The 17067-nt window shown below is 35.9% G+C and overlaps 1 protein-coding gene across 1 annotated transcript; it reads left to right on the top strand.

Moving 5' to 3' along the window:
- The first annotated feature begins 1063 nt into the window (after positions 1 to 1063).
- VAPA (VAMP (vesicle-associated membrane protein)-associated protein A, 33kDa) lies at positions 1064 to 16153 on the top strand. The gene is made up of 6 exons (XM_009889093.1): positions 1064 to 1145; positions 1802 to 1954; positions 8046 to 8149; positions 10164 to 10244; positions 13120 to 13296; positions 14259 to 16153. Exons 1-6 carry the CDS (start codon positions 1064 to 1066, stop codon positions 14415 to 14417), a joined length of 756 nt encoding a protein of 251 aa, XP_009887395.1. The 3' UTR covers positions 14418 to 16153.
- Positions 16154 to 17067: the final 914 nt, after the last annotated feature.

Here is a 17067-nt window from a genome sequence, read left to right as displayed (position 1 = left end):
CTAGGTGGCTATTAGTAAAACTCCTAGAACAGCTTCCTCAAAAATGTTTGTGTAGCTTGAAAAAATAGATGTTTGGTCTGTTCTGGGTGTATCACCAGTCTTAGATTTAGAGGAGTATTCGGCTGCTTGATTTTAGTTCATCTTGCGGTATGGGTGATGGGAGTTATTTTTGGATCATGCTTTATAAGTAAATGCAACTGGATCCTGCAAGAGCCATGAAGAGGCAAGTGGCAGGAAACTTTGAAGTAGTTTTGTAAGTCTTCCTCTTGGGGGCTCTGTCAAATTTGCTTGAATTGAGAGGGTGACTATTTCGCTCACTGTATAAAGCCAAATTAGCAATGAAGTTTCAGACAAGTAGTACCACTTCCTATTTCCTCAGAAGACTATATGGTTGAATGTAAACCTCGCTCACGTGTATCGTCATCTACATCTCAGTATTCTGGTTCTCAGTAATTCCTGTTTTAGTCCTTTATTGATTTGTATCTTGGTGTTTTTTGTCAAGACTCTGTTTAGCACACTCTCAAAATCAAGGATTTGGAATGAGAGAGTTGTAGAAACAAAGACATTGATCAGATAGTGAGCCCTCTAGTGTAGTAGCATGTTTGATAATTGCCAGTACCGTTTCCTTCAGAGTAGTCCAGACACCTCTGTGGAACAAGGTATTCGTAAAAGAATTGGCTTCCTTGGTCTCGTGTACTTAGTGGCTTGTTGTACTTTACCACTTGTTCATATCATGTATATTTTTCATCCAATTTAATCTAAGTTTGCTTTCTTTGTGGTTCTTTTAATGGAAAGGTAGTTGTCATGTTTTCAATACTAGTGAAAATTATTTTGTAGTGATTTAATCTGTAAGTTTTAAAGAATGATAAAGAAGGTTCTTAAGTTAATGTACATGTGAAATATTATTGAATAAATTCCGTGTTCATATGAAATTCCATTTTCTAAGTTACATTCTTTTAGTGCCTTTGCAGTCTTGCTTTCAGATGACACAAGCATAAGGGAGATTAACACAGCTCAGAACACTGAGCCTTACTTGCTTTTTGTGCTGTTACTGTATGGCATCATGTGGAAGAGATCTCTCTTTGAAGATATGCTTTTGCAGCTTGACATTGAAATTATGCCTCTTGTCCGATCCAGTCTTAGAGGCAATTCCTATCCTGATGGTTCAACATAAACACAGTTTAGAGAATACATTGAATACTAAATGCAGCAACTACAACTTCTTTTCTGTGATCAGTTGGAGTATATGCATAAGCAGAGTATCATCTCTCTTGCCTATTTTGAGTTTAAAAGATGAGGTTGATGTCTGTTTCTGTCAAGTCTATAGGAGCTCAGAAGCACAACAGAAGTTGAAATCTGGAGAGCAATTAGTATGTTTCAGTATCACAGTGTTTTCTTTCTTTAAACATTTGAACAAGTTCCGCAGTATATGTTGCTTCTATTCCTCAGGAAAAATCCAGCAAAATTTTCTTTTGCATAGGACCATTACCTTCTAGGTATTTAAAATGTTAGAAATTATATGGTAAAACTAGCGTATATCTATATCAACAATTTTTTGCACCAGCAGCTTGAGTCTGTCATACTATTTAAGTTATTTGTTCATTGCTGTAATGTACATTATTGTAACTAAAGTGATAGCGTGCTTTGCATGTAACAGTATATGTGCTTAACAGATACATGATTTAACCTGCTTTTAGAAGTTTGTTGCCATCAAGTAATATTTTAAGAGTAATTTGTCCTGTATAAAAAGATTTATTTTCCAGAGATACATGCATATTTAAAAAAATCAACTCTTTTTCAGGTCCCTTTACAGATGTAGTAACTACAAATCTTAAACTACGAAATCCATCAGATAGAAAAGTATGCTTCAAAGTGAAGACCACAGCGCCTCGTCGATACTGTGTGAGGCCGAACAGTGGAATTATTGACCCAGGATCGTCTGTAATTGTTTCAGGTAAAGCAAGTATATGCAGTTCTAGGTTAGATGTTTTTAGGCCTTTCATGAAGTTTTCTAATGCTTGATCTTAGAGGCTATTTGAAGCATGTAATCTTTTTAAAAGCATTTCTAAAAAATAAAACTGTTCCTCTTCATTACTGCAATGCCAACTTGATGTAGAGCTGCAATGATATGTGAAAAATCCACCATACAGAAATGCTTGCCATTTGTCCCATTTATCTTCCTCTGAAAGGAGGAAAAGAAATTTGGAAATGGGCAATGACATTAAAGAGTACCTTTCCTTCAGACTACTATATTCATGCTTATATCTTGAAGTAGGGCATTGGTTGGCTGGTCTGATGTCTTTAAAGTTTAACATTTGACAGTTCATTGCATTTAAAAAAAATAAAATCATTCATTTACAATTGTAGGCTGGTTGTTTTGACTGTAGTATTGGTCCCCCAACTCTATGGTTTTGTAATTCTTCCGTTTATCCCAGTAGTACATGTTAAGTGGCAATCATTAAATAGGTGGAGCAGTTTGTAGCCTTTAAATTTGAAAAATCTAGGAGGTTTCACTATAGAAGACTCTTTCCTTACTCTGTTTTTTGCATGAGGGGATTAAAAAAAGAATCCTTACTTTTCAGCAGAGTGCGAGCCCTGAAGACAGACAGTATTTTCTTTTTTTTTTTTCCCTGTGAAACTCCATGTAGGTTTGGCTTACATGTTTCGTTCTGACAGTCTGAAGAATTTTGATAGCTGGATGTGTAATGATCTAATCCTATACTGGACTGGACAATGTCAAAAAGACCAGATGTTAGTAATCGTGGGAGTAGACATTCTCAGGACAATGGGAAAAGACTAGGTATCAGTCTTTTGATTTGGTAAATGATTTTTGTAGGTCATTCTGCTGATCATTTTGAGGTAGGAATCTGCAGAATAAAGGGGATTCTCAAATCGGTGATTGTAAGAGGTGAGAAACTTTATTTCTCTGGACTTACCATATTTTCTGACTTGGAGAGAGGGGAATACCCTTTTTATAGGTTGTGGTCTTATAGGTTGTAGAGATCACAGGCAATACAGGTGTGAGCTCCTAGATCTCCTAAGTCTAGAAAGCTGATTTTTGTAGGACCCTTTGAGAGCTGTAGCAAAGCAAAAGGGAGACGTAGAACAATCCTCAGAGCTTTTCAGATGCATATTCTTAAACCCTTTGGGAAGTTTAAAAGAAGCTGGAGAAGTAGCTTCAAGTGGTACGTTCAGATATTGCGAGAAGTAACTCAGGAAAACTTTGATTGATTAAAACCTTAGAGTAACTTTCCTTGTAGGAGAGAGATCAGTTTTCTAATGTAATATGATCTGTAGGATGTGACCCTTTAAAACTTCAGTATTGCTTATCATGGACTGTCTAGCATCTTGTGGATGAAAGATCATTTTACTGAGAACTGGTTCAAGATTCAAGTTGTCAAAAGGCTACTTAATTTCTGTCTTTGGCTTTTACTTAGCCATTTTGCCTTAACTGTGTGTTTAATCTGGTTATTGGGCATCTTTCCCATGGGTAGTCATACATCACAATCAAGATACTGCTGGACTTTCTCTTCAGGGAATTGAATAGATTGAAGTATTCCGTTTGCCTATTGTAAAATGTGCTTTCATAGTTACAAATAATCCTTTTAATGCTTTTAATATTTCAGTTTTTTGAATGAGGCAATACTGGAGTTGTAAACAATATTTCAGCTTCAGGTTCACCAATAAAGGGAAACAGTATCATATCGCTCAACTCTTCAGTTCCCTTAGCAGGGAATCTGTGATATCCCTTTTTCTGCATTTCTGGATTTTTGTGCCGTTATTCAGCTATAGTCACCCCAAGCTGCTTTCATGTGCAGTTGTTAAGTTACAGTGACTCCACAATGCTTTTCAGAATTATTTTTCCCCCAAGCGTCGGCTTCATCTTTTTGTTTTCAAGCATATAATTTCTTTTGGGTCACTTGGTAAGCCAAGTGCACAGATAATTTTTCTAGTGACCCACTTTGTTATCTCTTAAATCTCTCAACTGAATGTTTTCAGTGCTGACTCATCTTTCATATAATTAAAAATAGATTTCTCTCACATTGTTGTGCAGCGAGAAATCACTATAGGATACCATGGACTGAAACTCTGTGTTCAAAACTAAACGTTGAGATAGTGTTAGCTGTCTTCAGCCTGTGTAATGCATCATATGCTTTTCAGAGTCAAGGCCGTTTTTAAATTCATTGTTGGAGTTGTGAGTTAACAGTGATTTTTAAGGAATTCCATGGGCATTTTGTTTATCATTCAGTTGTGAATTACTAGGTAACCTTCTTCAGCCATGTTTATACATTTTTTCCAAAAATACATATTTGGTAAGACTTGTTTCTCTTTACCTTGATGCCCTAAATTAACTATTTATTATCGTATCATGTATTGTTGATTTTTCTTTTCAGAATGTTGCGTGTTACTCCTCTTGTTACTGTTGCTTGTTACTGTTCTTCCTTCTGGTTTTCAGACCCCTTTAAGATTTATTTTGTGGAGATAAAGCCCTCCTCTGTAGAAAACCTAGGCCTATTAACAAGAGGCTTGCTTTCATAACTATTGCGATTCCCCTAGAAGTGATCTCTGGACTACTCGGGGATTCCAAGAACATGTTGAAAACTGTGGCTTCATATATTCAGGGGATTTTCCATGATTACTTAAAACCATGAAGGGTTTGAAGAGCTCTTTGAAATCGTGGACTGTCTTTTTCTGCTGCTTTTCAGTTCTATCAGATTTTCAGCTATTACCGAGTGGTCAAAGAACATAAAGTTATTTAACTAGTTATCCAAGGATTCTGCCAGCATATGAAGAAGTTCTCTGATGATGGAAAGCTGGCTTTCATCTTTTAAGTTACTCCATCTGTTCCCTTGGCTCTAGGAAACTGAAGTACTGAATGCTATTCAGTAGTCTGTTGATGGAACAATTCTTAGAGATAAATTGCTATAGCATCCATACCTGGAGGAAGCATTTGGTTTGATCAGTTATGTTTTGGACCACAGTGAGACCAATGATTAAAGAAACCTGACTGTTAAACCTTTTCAAATAGGGTTGTTTGAAAGCGGGTCCAATGCTGCATGTCCTTTATGTGCTTTATTTGTGAAAATATCTGATTCAGATTATTCACTTATCCTTTGATTATGCTGTATGTAACATTTAAAGGGGGGGAGGAGGGGGGGAGATAACCATCCTGTAGCAAACACCTGCAACTAACTTGTAACTAGTATTTAAGGCCTAAAGTTAGGTGGCAGTGTAATTAAATTTAGAAGTAAATTTTTTCATAGGTACAAGGGAATTTGGAAAGGACAAGTTAGTAATTGTGATACTGTACTTAATATTTTATAAACTAATGCAGTTCAGACCTATCATGAAGAATTTACTTTCACTGTGAAGGGAGGTATGTTGAACTACACATCCAATGAAGATTCAGAATTGTAGAAAATATAATTGAATTGATGAAAACTGTAGCAGTATCAAAGTCTACTGTCTGAATTGGTTTAGAATATATGGGAAGGTTGTTAAGAGCATACAATGTGTTTTTCTAGCTAAATTAGTATTTCTGCCATAGTTTTTTCATTGCTGTAAAATAGGTAAATATACAGATACCTGTTTATAGGACTCGGTAAATGTAATTCTTGTGGGTTTTTTTTTTTTTGATATCTTTATCTGAATCTACTTCAGCTTCTCTTTTAATTTTGTATAAAAATATACTGAACTGGAATTTGCATTCTGTGGAAGACAAGTGTATGTACACTGTCCAATAAGTTATCTCTACAGTTCACTCAGAGTCCTCATCCTCTGGTAGAACAAGTTGCAAGTGTACCCACTGTCATGGTTTATTCCCAGCCAGCAACTAGGACCACACAGCCATTCACTCACTCTCCCCAGTTGGGATAAGGGAGAAAATCAAAAGAGTAAAGATGAGAAAAAAACATATGGGTTGAGGTAAAGATGGTTTAATGGGTAGAGCCAAAGCTGTGCACACAAGCAAAGCAAGGAATTCATTCACTGCTTCCCATCAGCAGACAGGTGTTCAGCCGTTTCCCGGAAAGCAGGGCTTCATGATGCATAACGGTTACTTGGGAAGGCAAATGCCATCACTGAATGTCCCCCCCTTCCTTCTTCCCACAGCTTTATATCCTGAGCATGATGTCATATGGTATGGAATAGCCCTTTGACCAGTTGGGGTCAGCTGTCTTGGCTGTGTCTCCTCCCAATTTTTTGTGCACTCCCAGTCTACTTGCTGGCAGGGAGGTATGAGGAGCAGAAAAGGCCTTGTCTGTTTAGCAACAACCAAAAGCACCAGTGTGCCATCAACACCACTCTCATCCTGAATCCAAAACATAGCCCCACACCAGCTGCTAGCAAGAAAGTTAACTCTATCCCAGCTGAAACCATGACACCCCCCCACACATATATTTAAATATAATTTGTGTAGTCCTGTATTCCCATCTGGAGTAGGGCAAGTAATTGTCTCTGAAAGGAGACAAGGGGGAAAACATGATAGTTTGTTTCAGGGTCTGCTCCAGACAGACAGTATGCTTGGAAATAGACTCTGCTCGTTGTGTATCCATCCTTCTGCTTCAGTAGTTCCCCAACACTACCATAACAAACCTTGCGTATTTGGGTATTTCTCCAAACCTTTACATTATGCCCCTAGATATGCAACTATTTCCTATGAAAGTTCTAATCTCTTGGTCTGTATTACAGACATCATGTTATTTTAGTCCCTTTGAACTAAAGAAACCACACAGAAAATAGTGATGCCAGGGTGACGTGGATAACCACTATATGGTATAAAAACATACAGTCTGCTCCTGGATGGCTTTGTACAACTTGGATGGGTGAAGGTACTGTGCTTCTGTAGTTAAAGCTTTCAGTTAAAAGTACTGTGCTGTAGAAATAATGGAAGCTATAAATACCATCAATGATGTAATTTTTTTTGCTGAGCTTGTGCAAACTTCAAAATAGTAACTTCAGAAACATGAGTTTCTGTTCTTGACCAACAGAGATTTCAACTTTGGAAAGCTGAAAGTGCAGTAAAAAGGCTGTCATGCAGAAAGTCTGAACTGCTTGCATGCTCTGCCTCTGGTACTTGTAGCACAAACTATGCTGTGTCAAAAATGTCTGGTTTCATCCAGAAGGTGGTTGGTGTTTGTTTTTTTTTTTTAATATCTGCATTACCATATGTTGAAAGCTGAAAATGCAGCAAGAAAATGCATAAGATAAAATGCAATCAGTGGGTATTATGAGTTTTATTTTAGTGTTTCACTTAAAGCTGCCTTTACAGGGAATTTGATTTTGAATCCTGTCCCTTTCTGTGCTGGTAAAATGCAGCGGAGGCCCAAAACTTGTCATAGAATTAAACTGTGTACCTGGATTTTGGAGTACTTTTGGACAAATGTTGACTGTTAGACTGGACTTACGGTTAAGAACATTAAAAACTGAGTAAAATGTGTTATGTAGTTATTACATAACTGTTCACTATAAGTATACATATTTTTTTTTAACAAGCCCAAATTGAAAGTGTAACTGTAGTGTGAATGAAGTATTTTAGTAGTTTTGCTCCCAGCTTAGGTTAATATACTTTTAAAATTCAATTTAACTTGCCCCACTGCTTCGTAGTCTGCCTAGTGTAGGTTTTCTCTTTTTTTTTTTTTTTCTTTCTTCCCCTGAGTAACTATCATAATTTGTGCTACAATTCTTTAACTTTGCATTCACTTAATCATATAATGTGTTTATTTCAAAGAAAAATCCTGCAGTGTTTGCTTGAAGGTTTTTTTTGGTGTGGTACAGGATCTGTTTGTTCATACTTGTATATGAATTGTCTTTTAGCTATAGTAATTACAGAATCACGTCAGCTACGGCAGACTGAAAAACTTTTAAGATCTCTCCTCTCGGTACCTGTTGCTACAGTGTATATCTGCTCTATTTTCAATGCTGTCTTTATATTTTTAACTTTCAGTGTCTGTTCAGGTAGAAGCGAATCGAAAGTGGATAGCATACTTGTTACAGTGATTAGCTGAAGAATCACAGTTTTATGCTTTATCTTTTCTTTTGAACAGTAATGCTGCAGCCTTTTGACTATGACCCAAATGAGAAGAGTAAACACAAGTTTATGGTACAAACAACCTATGCACCACCAAATATTTCAGATATGGAGGCAGTGGTAAGTAAAAATTGGGTAAAATGACTGTTGTATTTTTTTCCTTAAAAATTCAGGCTTAAGTGTAAATGAATTGTGGTTTTGCATTTTTTTTTTTTTTTTGAGAAGAATTGGGTTTTCTCTGAACAAGTATGACATCCATACGTGATTCAGGGTTTTTAATACTAAATGCAAGGTCAGGTCTTAGAACTCACCTAGTGAAATGGTTGAATGGAAGTAGTAGTGAGTCTAATGTAAGGTCAGTTCAGTGTTAAAATATGGGCATGTTGTACCTTATATGCAGCTAATTAAAGGGGGTAAACAGATTGTATTTGAAGGAATCAAGATTATATTTAAACAACAAGCCTGAAGCTGTATGAAATGGGTACATTTGGTCTGAAAAGTGTTTAAATTGAATGTTGAATGGGATTATTGTGAATTAAAATATTTGGAAGACTAAGATATGTGTCTCCACAAGATACCAAGTGGCTAAAGACAGCACAAATTACAGATTTATTTTCTGTTTTAATAGAACATGTAGATTCCGTTCTTAGGCAGGACTGGTCTGATGAAAAATCCAGAAAGAAGATATTTAGGTTTGTGCTTGTTAGTTCAGAAGTAAGGACACCTGTTTCTGACATTACAAGCTGGCAGCAGTGGGAAGGAAGCCTTCAGTTGTCAGGACGTGCCCTTTGTATGTGGGCTCCTGTAAGCATGTGTATTAAGGTGGAGGGGAATGATGCACAGCCTTCTGTCTCTAGAGACTGTTTTAAGAAATGCCTGAGTTTACACAGGTATGTTCAATGCTTGCTCAAGAGAGGGGTAACAAAGGATAAAGATGAGGTTTTGTAAATCACTGAAATCCACTAGACCTCTGCAGGTTTGGGCTCTGTCCCTTTTAAATGAAGGCATAGACTACTGTGGCATCACTCTTCACTGGAAACAGTAGAAAACCTTTTAGAATTTGTGAAGCTTTTGAGACATGTAGCTAGAAAGTTAACATCTCTTCCTTGTTAGTCTGGTTTACTTTTTCTTAATATGCTCTGATAGCTCTTCATTATGTGTGGTAAGTGAAGCATACGTATTTGGTGAGGATATAAAAATCCACTTTAGAAATACCTTTTAAATAACGGCTTTCTCAGGGTGTTCAAGTATAGAATACTGAGAAAGAGATCTTGCAGAAAATTGGTAATTCTAGTTATAAGTTACTGTACAACTAATGCCACTGAAAAAAAAGAACAACAAAAAAAAAGGATGTTATAAAAAGCCTGGATATTCTAGTCTGTAAGACCTGCAATTCTAAGGTAACTTCATAGGACCTATTGTTGGAAAAATTGCTGCAGACTTCAGATCAGTCTCTGAGACTAAAGATTTGAGGCAGCTACATGAAGTGAAAGTTAATTGTCAGTGGAGCTGAGAGATTCCAGCATATTTCACAATTATTTAAATATATTAATAACCATTAAAACTTAAAAATGTTTCTTATAAACCGCTTAGAAAAATTTTCTAGGCCCAAATTATAATTTATTATGCAGTAAAAGGAGGAAGTGGTTAAAAATCTAAAATATGAAGAGTTAAAGAAATTTACTCTGGAACTAAATATAGAGTGACTAAAAGGTGTCTTTCAATGTTATGTTTTAAAGTTGGTGCTTACAATATGGGATGTAAGGAGTACATTTATCAAGGAGTGATAAGGCTAGAACTGTGTTCTTAAACCGACTCAGATGGTACTTGGTCCTCATTGTGTGTTAAAGGAACTGCTGTATTGTCCCCTCCCTATCCCCTACAAAGCTCTGGATCCATTCTTGCATTCAGTTTACTCATTTCCATTTTCAGACTTAATTAACCATATCTAACTTTCATTACTTTGCAGTAGTCAAAGTGAACAAAAAACATTATTCAAAAGCAAGTCTGAAGCAGGTAGGGTAAGGACAGTATTCAGCTATGTAGTAGGCAAGTACTAAGTGCAAGCTTACGAACCGTTCAGATGTTTGCATGAGTCTGGCATGTTAAGTAACTGTATTAATTTTTGTCTTAGTGGAAAGAAGCAAAACCTGATGAGTTAATGGACTCCAAATTGAGATGTGTGTTTGAAATGCCCAATGAAAATGATAAACTGGTAAGTAGGAAAAGAGTAAGAAACTGTCATACACTGATTGGTAGGTTCTCATGGAAATTTGTTTTGAAATTTTTTAAACCTATTTGATTTATTGATTAAATGGCTTGTAGGAATTTGTACTAACTTAGACAAGAAGTGTTCAGTGGATAACTTTGCAAGGATTCATAGAATCATAGAACAGCCCAGGTTGAAAGGCACCTTGAAATACCATCTGGTCCAACCATTCATTGGAAAGGGAGCACTCTGTCCAGCTGCATCCTTAAAACCTCCAGCAATGGAAACTAGTGCCAAAAATTACTGTCTTTTTGTTATTTTTATTATTGATTTGCTTTAGGATTTTGTTGTGGTCAGATAAAAAAAGGAGAGAATCTTCAATGCTGCATACATTGAAAAGCTAATTGCATTATTTGCTTTTTAAAGTATTAAATGCTTTTCAGTTTTAAACATTCTGGTTTTAATTCAGCTGGATTAGAAAAGGAAGTACTGATGAGAAGTTAATGCATGCTTTGGGAATCCTAAATGCATTTTTAAGGTAATGGTAAAGACAGATAATCAGATAAAAAAAAAAATAAATCCCATTATCTCTTTCATGCTCTTGTCTTCAGACAAAATATATTCCAATTGTGTAGGAGATGAGTTTCATTGTATACAGACTGAAGATGTCTGTTTTGTGTTGCCTGATATTTGGAATAATAGTTAACTGTCAGTTACCTATAAGTTTTGCATAAGACTAAATTCTTATGCGTTAATATTTTTTTTACCCCCGTACTTGAAATTGTGAATTATGGAATCTTAATACTGTATATTCTAGGTTCTTTGGGTTTTCTGGGGTTTGGTGGGGTTCTTTTTGGTGCCTTTAGCATTGTGAATTAGAGTGCTAAGGGAGGATTTCTGTAAATGACCTTATTCACTTCATGGCCTTGACTTTTATTTTTAGTACTGTCCAGTTTTTACAGTAATCTGTAAGGCATGTTTGGGGAAAATAGCATGAATCCATGCATGTAAAATCCATCTTACTATTTACATTCATAAAGGGTTCTAAGTGAAGGCTGCTAGCTGGCCAGTAGATGTCTTTGCAGCCATTCTTTTAATACAGTTTTTGGAGAGTAATGAAAAGAGATTTTTCAGATGTGGTATCAGTATAATATCTTTGGTGTGATTTGTGTGTTTTTGTTTTTTTGGGTGTTTTTTTTTTTTGGTATAGGCTAATTTATGAGATGCAGCCTTTTATTCAGGTGTAAGCTGCCTAAGTGTGTTAAATGCTAAAACTGTAAAGGTTGAGCATTTATTATCAAGGCACTTAGTTGTCTACTTTCTATGTTTTTTACCCTCTTATTAAATTACATCTTAAATATTAGAAAAATTATACTAGTTTTTAATTTTATAAAATGTTTAATGTAGTGAGAAAAATGTAGTGGATTATACCAAACTATCTCCTTTGTACTTTCTTTAACGTGATATCTTCATTGTATTGGCTGTACATAATTGGATTTTTCTGAGTAGCGGCGTAGGGTTGCAAACCCCTGCTTTAGCAGTTCATTTAGTCAATCCTTTAAACCTGGCAATGAGAAATCTGCCAAGTCCTGAAGAGAAGCCTCACCTGCCACCTCAGGATATACCTACACCAGGACACAAGTATTTCACTCCAGTCAGCAATAACTTTCTTCAGATGCCTGCCAGTCATTGCCAGACTGACGTGAAGAAACCAGTTAGTGAGGTCAAACAGCAGAAGGAGGTTTCTTCCAGGGAGATAAGTCTTAGGTCTCTGATGAAGTTTCAGTACTACTAAAGGAATTCAGTTCAGTTAGCAAGCCAATTAAAAAAGCAACAGATCCTGATCCGCTTACTTGTGATAGAAATACATTGGTCTTTTTAAATCCAGTTAGGAGTACCTGTGTTGAGTAGCAGGATCTGGCTCTTAGGCTATCTACGGCTGCATTGCAAAAAACAAAATGCAAGTAGATGCTGTAGACCAAATAACTGCTACTTGCGTAGGAACTAAACAAGTTCTTGCATCTCTTTTGTAGTTGCTTTGTTATTACATGGATATATTTACCTTTTAATAGCTTTTCTGTTACACTTCATACTTACCGTGGACTACCTTGGTTATGAAAGGTGCAGTATGGTGGTGGTCTAAAAGACATAGCTGTGTAGCCAAGCAAGTATCTGAATATAAGCTGTGTAATGCCATATGAATGCCGTGTTTTTATGAATGGTAACCTGGGCTATACAGTTGAATCCATTGTATTAATGTCTACTGAAGATCACTGTATATTTTGAGGAGAGCTGTGGGAACTAGGTTTTTATTATTCTTTTTGGCTTTATCACAGCTTTTTATGTGACTCCTCACTTGTATTCAAAATTAGTAATGTGTATTTCAGAGATGTTGTGAGACTTAAATTCTATGTTTGTGCAAGACTTTATTTTCCTTCAGTAAGAGGTGTTTTAAGTGCAAAATATTTGTGCAATACGTACTTCAAATTAGTTTGTGATACAACCTGTGGTCTTTTTACTTATTTTTTGTTTCTTACTATTGTGGGATTAGTTTCTTCCTTTTATTTTTTCCCCTCAAGTACAAATGCTGTTTGGTGTATTTTGTGGCATCTTTTGGATGCCTGCTGGGTCAGTGTTAAGCAGCTAAAGTATTAATTTTGGTCTTAGTAGCATGTAGTACCAAATGTAAACAGTGCAATCTTCACTTGCTTTTTAGTATTTGGGCGAATCAGAATTGAACTGATAACAGAAGTCTTTGTTCAAATTACTGTAAATATAGTTCAATGAAGTTTATATTAGTAGCTGGATTGTTTCAATTTTAAACTGTGGATGATTTTTCTGTAGGTAAGTAAAATTCTCAAGTCATTCTTAATATTTGTAGAACGATATAGACGCAAGCAAACCTGCCCCAGTACTGAATACATCTAAGCAGGATGGACCGATGCCAAAACCACATAGCGTTTCACTTAATGATACTGAAACAAGGAAGCTAGTGGAGGAGTGCAAAAGACTTCAAGCAGAGATTATGAAGCTGACGGATGAAAATCGGCACCTGAGAGTAAGTTCTGCTTCCATGTTTGTATTGAAGTGGCTTCACTCTTCTTGATTGAAAGGTCAGGTTTGTAATTAGGCCAATAGATGTGTATTCCAGAAAGTAAATACGACTATTAGAATGTCAAGATTGATTTGCAATACGATTTTACTGTCCTTTATATACTGTATATTTTTAACTTCTTGGTGATTGAGACTTTGTGGTTGTCATGGATGAGATACTGAAGCTACATAATTTTCTTCTTAAATGAAATGGTTGTATTTAAGGTAGTCTTAGTTGCTTTAAGTCTAAATCAGAGCTACCGAATTAGTAGCTGTTATTAAAAGTGCATTGTTATTCATTAAGAATGAGTAAAGGAGATCCAAAGTGGTAACACTCTGTATCACAAATTGTTAGTGAACAAGAACAATTGTTTGGCCAGAGGGGGTAAGCAAGCACTAGTTTCCAGTACCTTTATGTAAAGGTGCCATTTCAGTAACCTGTAAGTAGTCAATATATGACTATGTGACTTTTCTATATATTTGCTTTTGGGTACTTGACTATTTCATTGGCCCTGGTAGCCTTTTAAAGAACCGTGAAATAATGATGTCTCCAGTCCTGTAATTCTGATGACATTGGAGCATTAGGAGAAACACTACACAAAGCAGACGTTTCTCCTTCACAATAAGGAATTACTGCTACTTAATTCTGACACGTACCAAGTAAAAGCAGGATTCTTCACTGTGCCTAGCAATAATTTCAGAATCTTTCTTAACCAGAGCATGGAGAGAGACTAGTGGATTAGCTGTCCTTATTTGAAATATTATGGTTTGCTATGTTTTTATTTTGGATTTTGGTGTGGTGTAATGTTATTTTTTTAACTTTATTTAAATGTTCAGTAGTAAATTTGGCCTTTGAGTGCAGTTTTTGCAACTGTAAGAAGATGCATTCATAATTTTTTTTCCATCTGTGTTTTTTTTCCCCTTCAGGATGAAGGCTTGAGGCTCAGAAAGGTAGCGCACTCAGATAAATCTGGATCACCTACAGCTTTGGCCCTCAGAGATAATGGCTCTAATTCTCTTCCTTCACTTCTTGTTGTAATTGCAGCCATTTTCATTGGATTCTTTCTAGGGAAGTTCATCTTGTAGAAAGAATGAGTGAGAGAAGCATGCAAAATGCAGCTTCCTTTTTTTTTTTTTTTCTTGGCCAGAAAAAGATTTGTTTACCTACCACTTCATTGGTAGTATGGCCCAAGTGGCCATTTTTGTGTACAGCATCATAACAGGCTTTGCCTTTAATGATCTCGCACGGTTAGAAAACACAATCTGAAAAGACAAACTGTTCGGCTACTGGACAAAATTGTACATTAAGTCATCAATAGCAGGTGTCAGTTGCACAGTCAGTCCTTTATGAAAATTCATAAATAAAGAATTGTTCTTTCTTTCTGTGGTTTTAATAAGAATTCAAAAATTGTTCAGAGTCTTGTAAATGTTATTTTAATAATCCTTTAAAATTTTATCTGTTGCTGTTACCTCTTGAAAAATGATTTATTAGATTGCTAATCCCACTCATTCAGGAATATGACAAGAGGTATTCTGGGGGAAATGGTGCCTCTTACTGTGTAAATTTTCTCCTTACCTTACTTTGCTAATATCATGGCAGAATTTCTTTCTTATCCCTCGTGAGGCATTGTTGAGAGTTCTTCATCCTTACAATCCTGTCCCATAATATTTAACATTACAAAAGAAATAAAATTGTTAACAGATTTTTCTGCTGGGTAGCCTGTTTGTGTGTGTCGTACTTTTAGAAGGGATTCCTAACAAGTTCATTGTTCATGGTAATTTGCTACATGTAACAAATGGCTATTTTTGAAGTTTATTTGCTTAAGTCTCTGGCTTAGACTGTTGTAATTGGAAGTTTTTGGGGAAAAAAAAAAAAGGTTTCCATTCCGTTTGTTTAAAAAAAATGAACTGTTTTCTGGCTGCTTTCAGCTACAGAGAAGATGGTTATCAAACTTGTTTTGGGACAGAATAATTTGGATATCCAGCAGGTACAAATATCAGACATGAATGTTTTCAATATATTAACAATTTGCTTGGATTGTGCAGGAGTGTAATAATCAACCTTCTGTTCCATCTTTGGATCTTCTGGGTGTCTTCCAGGAGTCAACATTATTCTTTGATTTCATAAGGGTACTTAATTCACATACACTAACTTAACTCGGTTAGTAATGTCTGTTTTAGCAGATATTAAAAAATACAATTTGAATGATTCAGACACCCATAGTGAATTCCATGATGCAGAAGAGTTGATATTTGCCGAGTGAGCCTCAGTTGCTCACGTTTTGAAAATGAAAGTCATTTTTATGCAACTCTTGGCAGATCTACCTGTGTTAACCATGTATAGCTAAGTTTTAAAGAATGCATTTTTTGGGGGTCTGAACTGCTTCCCTGCACTTAATCTAAAGTCTTGCCTCATCTCTGAATATGTCATAGAAACAAACAGTAGTATTGGAACAAAATATTATCTGTACTTCTGACTAAGCATAATCCCACACAGGGAATTACTTGTAAACTGAAAAATTGCGGAAGGGATATACTCCTGTAAGCAAAATTGTATATGTTCTTGGACAGCTTGACTTGATGTGGTGCAGCTAAGTGTGTTAGACCTTGGTATATGCACATCTTACGTACCTGAGAAAAATGTTCTGGAGAAGATGTACGTTATCTTGGTTGCCTTTGATTTCTAGTGCTTTTTTTAAAAAAAAAAAAACTATAATTACATCATGTTCTGTCATTGCTCTCTGTGATAAACTTTTTTTATAAAATCTTGCATATGTGCAAGGAAGATGATGAAGAAAATGCAAATACTGCTTATCTTTTCACTTAAGCATGCAAGCACAGATGTTTCCAATCACTTGTTCCAGTGTCTGCATTCAAGTCTCCTTCCATCCCAGTGACTGGAAAAACTATGTTAAGGTCTTGATTATTTTGGTTCCGCTGGTTCAGAATGGTGTAATTCTCCCAATATTTTTTTTTTTTCTCTAACAGAACATAGCCACATCAAACTTTCATAGCCTGTTCCAAACTGATTACATGGAAAATAACGAAAGCAATAGTGTGCAGGATGTAGTTTGCTTCAGACAGAGCAGTCATTCCTGCGTTGAAGGGAAAAAAAAAAAAATCCTCTGGAAGATCTTAAAATGTTTACAGCAGGGTGTATGGAGATTTTCAAGGGTAGCTAGCACTTTCAGGACTAAGGTAAAAATAGTAAAATCAGATTGAAATAACTTTTTCTAATAAATAACAAACAGGTGGTGGTAAAACTTGGTCATGGTTTAAGTAATGTCTTCAAAGTGAAAGTGTGCAGCGGTCTCGTAACCAATGTACTTACTAATGGTATAAGGAGACTGTCTTGGTTTCCAGTAATCCCTTCTTAGCTGTATATAAAATGTAATGCTAAAACTATTTTGCTCTCAGGAGTCACTTTGGATGAGATCAACTGTATTCAGTGAATTATGTAATATGGATTAAATTGTTTGTCTTTGTTCCTGAAATGGTTAGAACTTCTTGCTTTGTCTGCCTGCTTACTTGTGTATGTAAGCACGGGGAAATACAGTCTCTCCACTGCTCCTAGTGATACGATCAGACAATGATGCCCATAAAGTTGTGTGAGGCTAAATGTGTAACTTCAGTTAAATATGCATTGCAGATTGCTCTTCTGATTTCTCAAAAGGGCAAGATGGAACAAGTATACAGTATCAAAGTGGTATTTTAAAGTTTTTATGAATATAGCACT

This window comes from Charadrius vociferus, unplaced genomic scaffold (genome assembly GCF_000708025.1).
Source record: "Charadrius vociferus isolate BGI_N301 unplaced genomic scaffold, ASM70802v2 scaffold65, whole genome shotgun sequence".
In the NCBI taxonomy this organism is placed as follows: Eukaryota; Metazoa; Chordata; class Aves; order Charadriiformes; family Charadriidae; genus Charadrius; species Charadrius vociferus.
This window is presented reverse-complemented; position numbering and strand designations above follow the sequence as displayed.

Bases quoted from the DNA above. Each gene is read 5' to 3' on its own strand.
- VAPA (XM_009889093.1), top strand. From the start codon at position 1,064: ATGTGGAAGAGATCTCTCTTTGAAGATATGCTTTTGCAGCTTGACATT. The intron at 1,955-8,045 runs GTAAAGCAAGTA...TCTTTTGAACAG, and splicing joins ATCGTCTGTAATTGTTTCAG to TAATGCTGCAGCCTTTTGAC. The intron at 8,150-10,163 runs GTAAGTAAAAAT...TTTTTGTCTTAG, and splicing joins TTTCAGATATGGAGGCAGTG to TGGAAAGAAGCAAAACCTGA.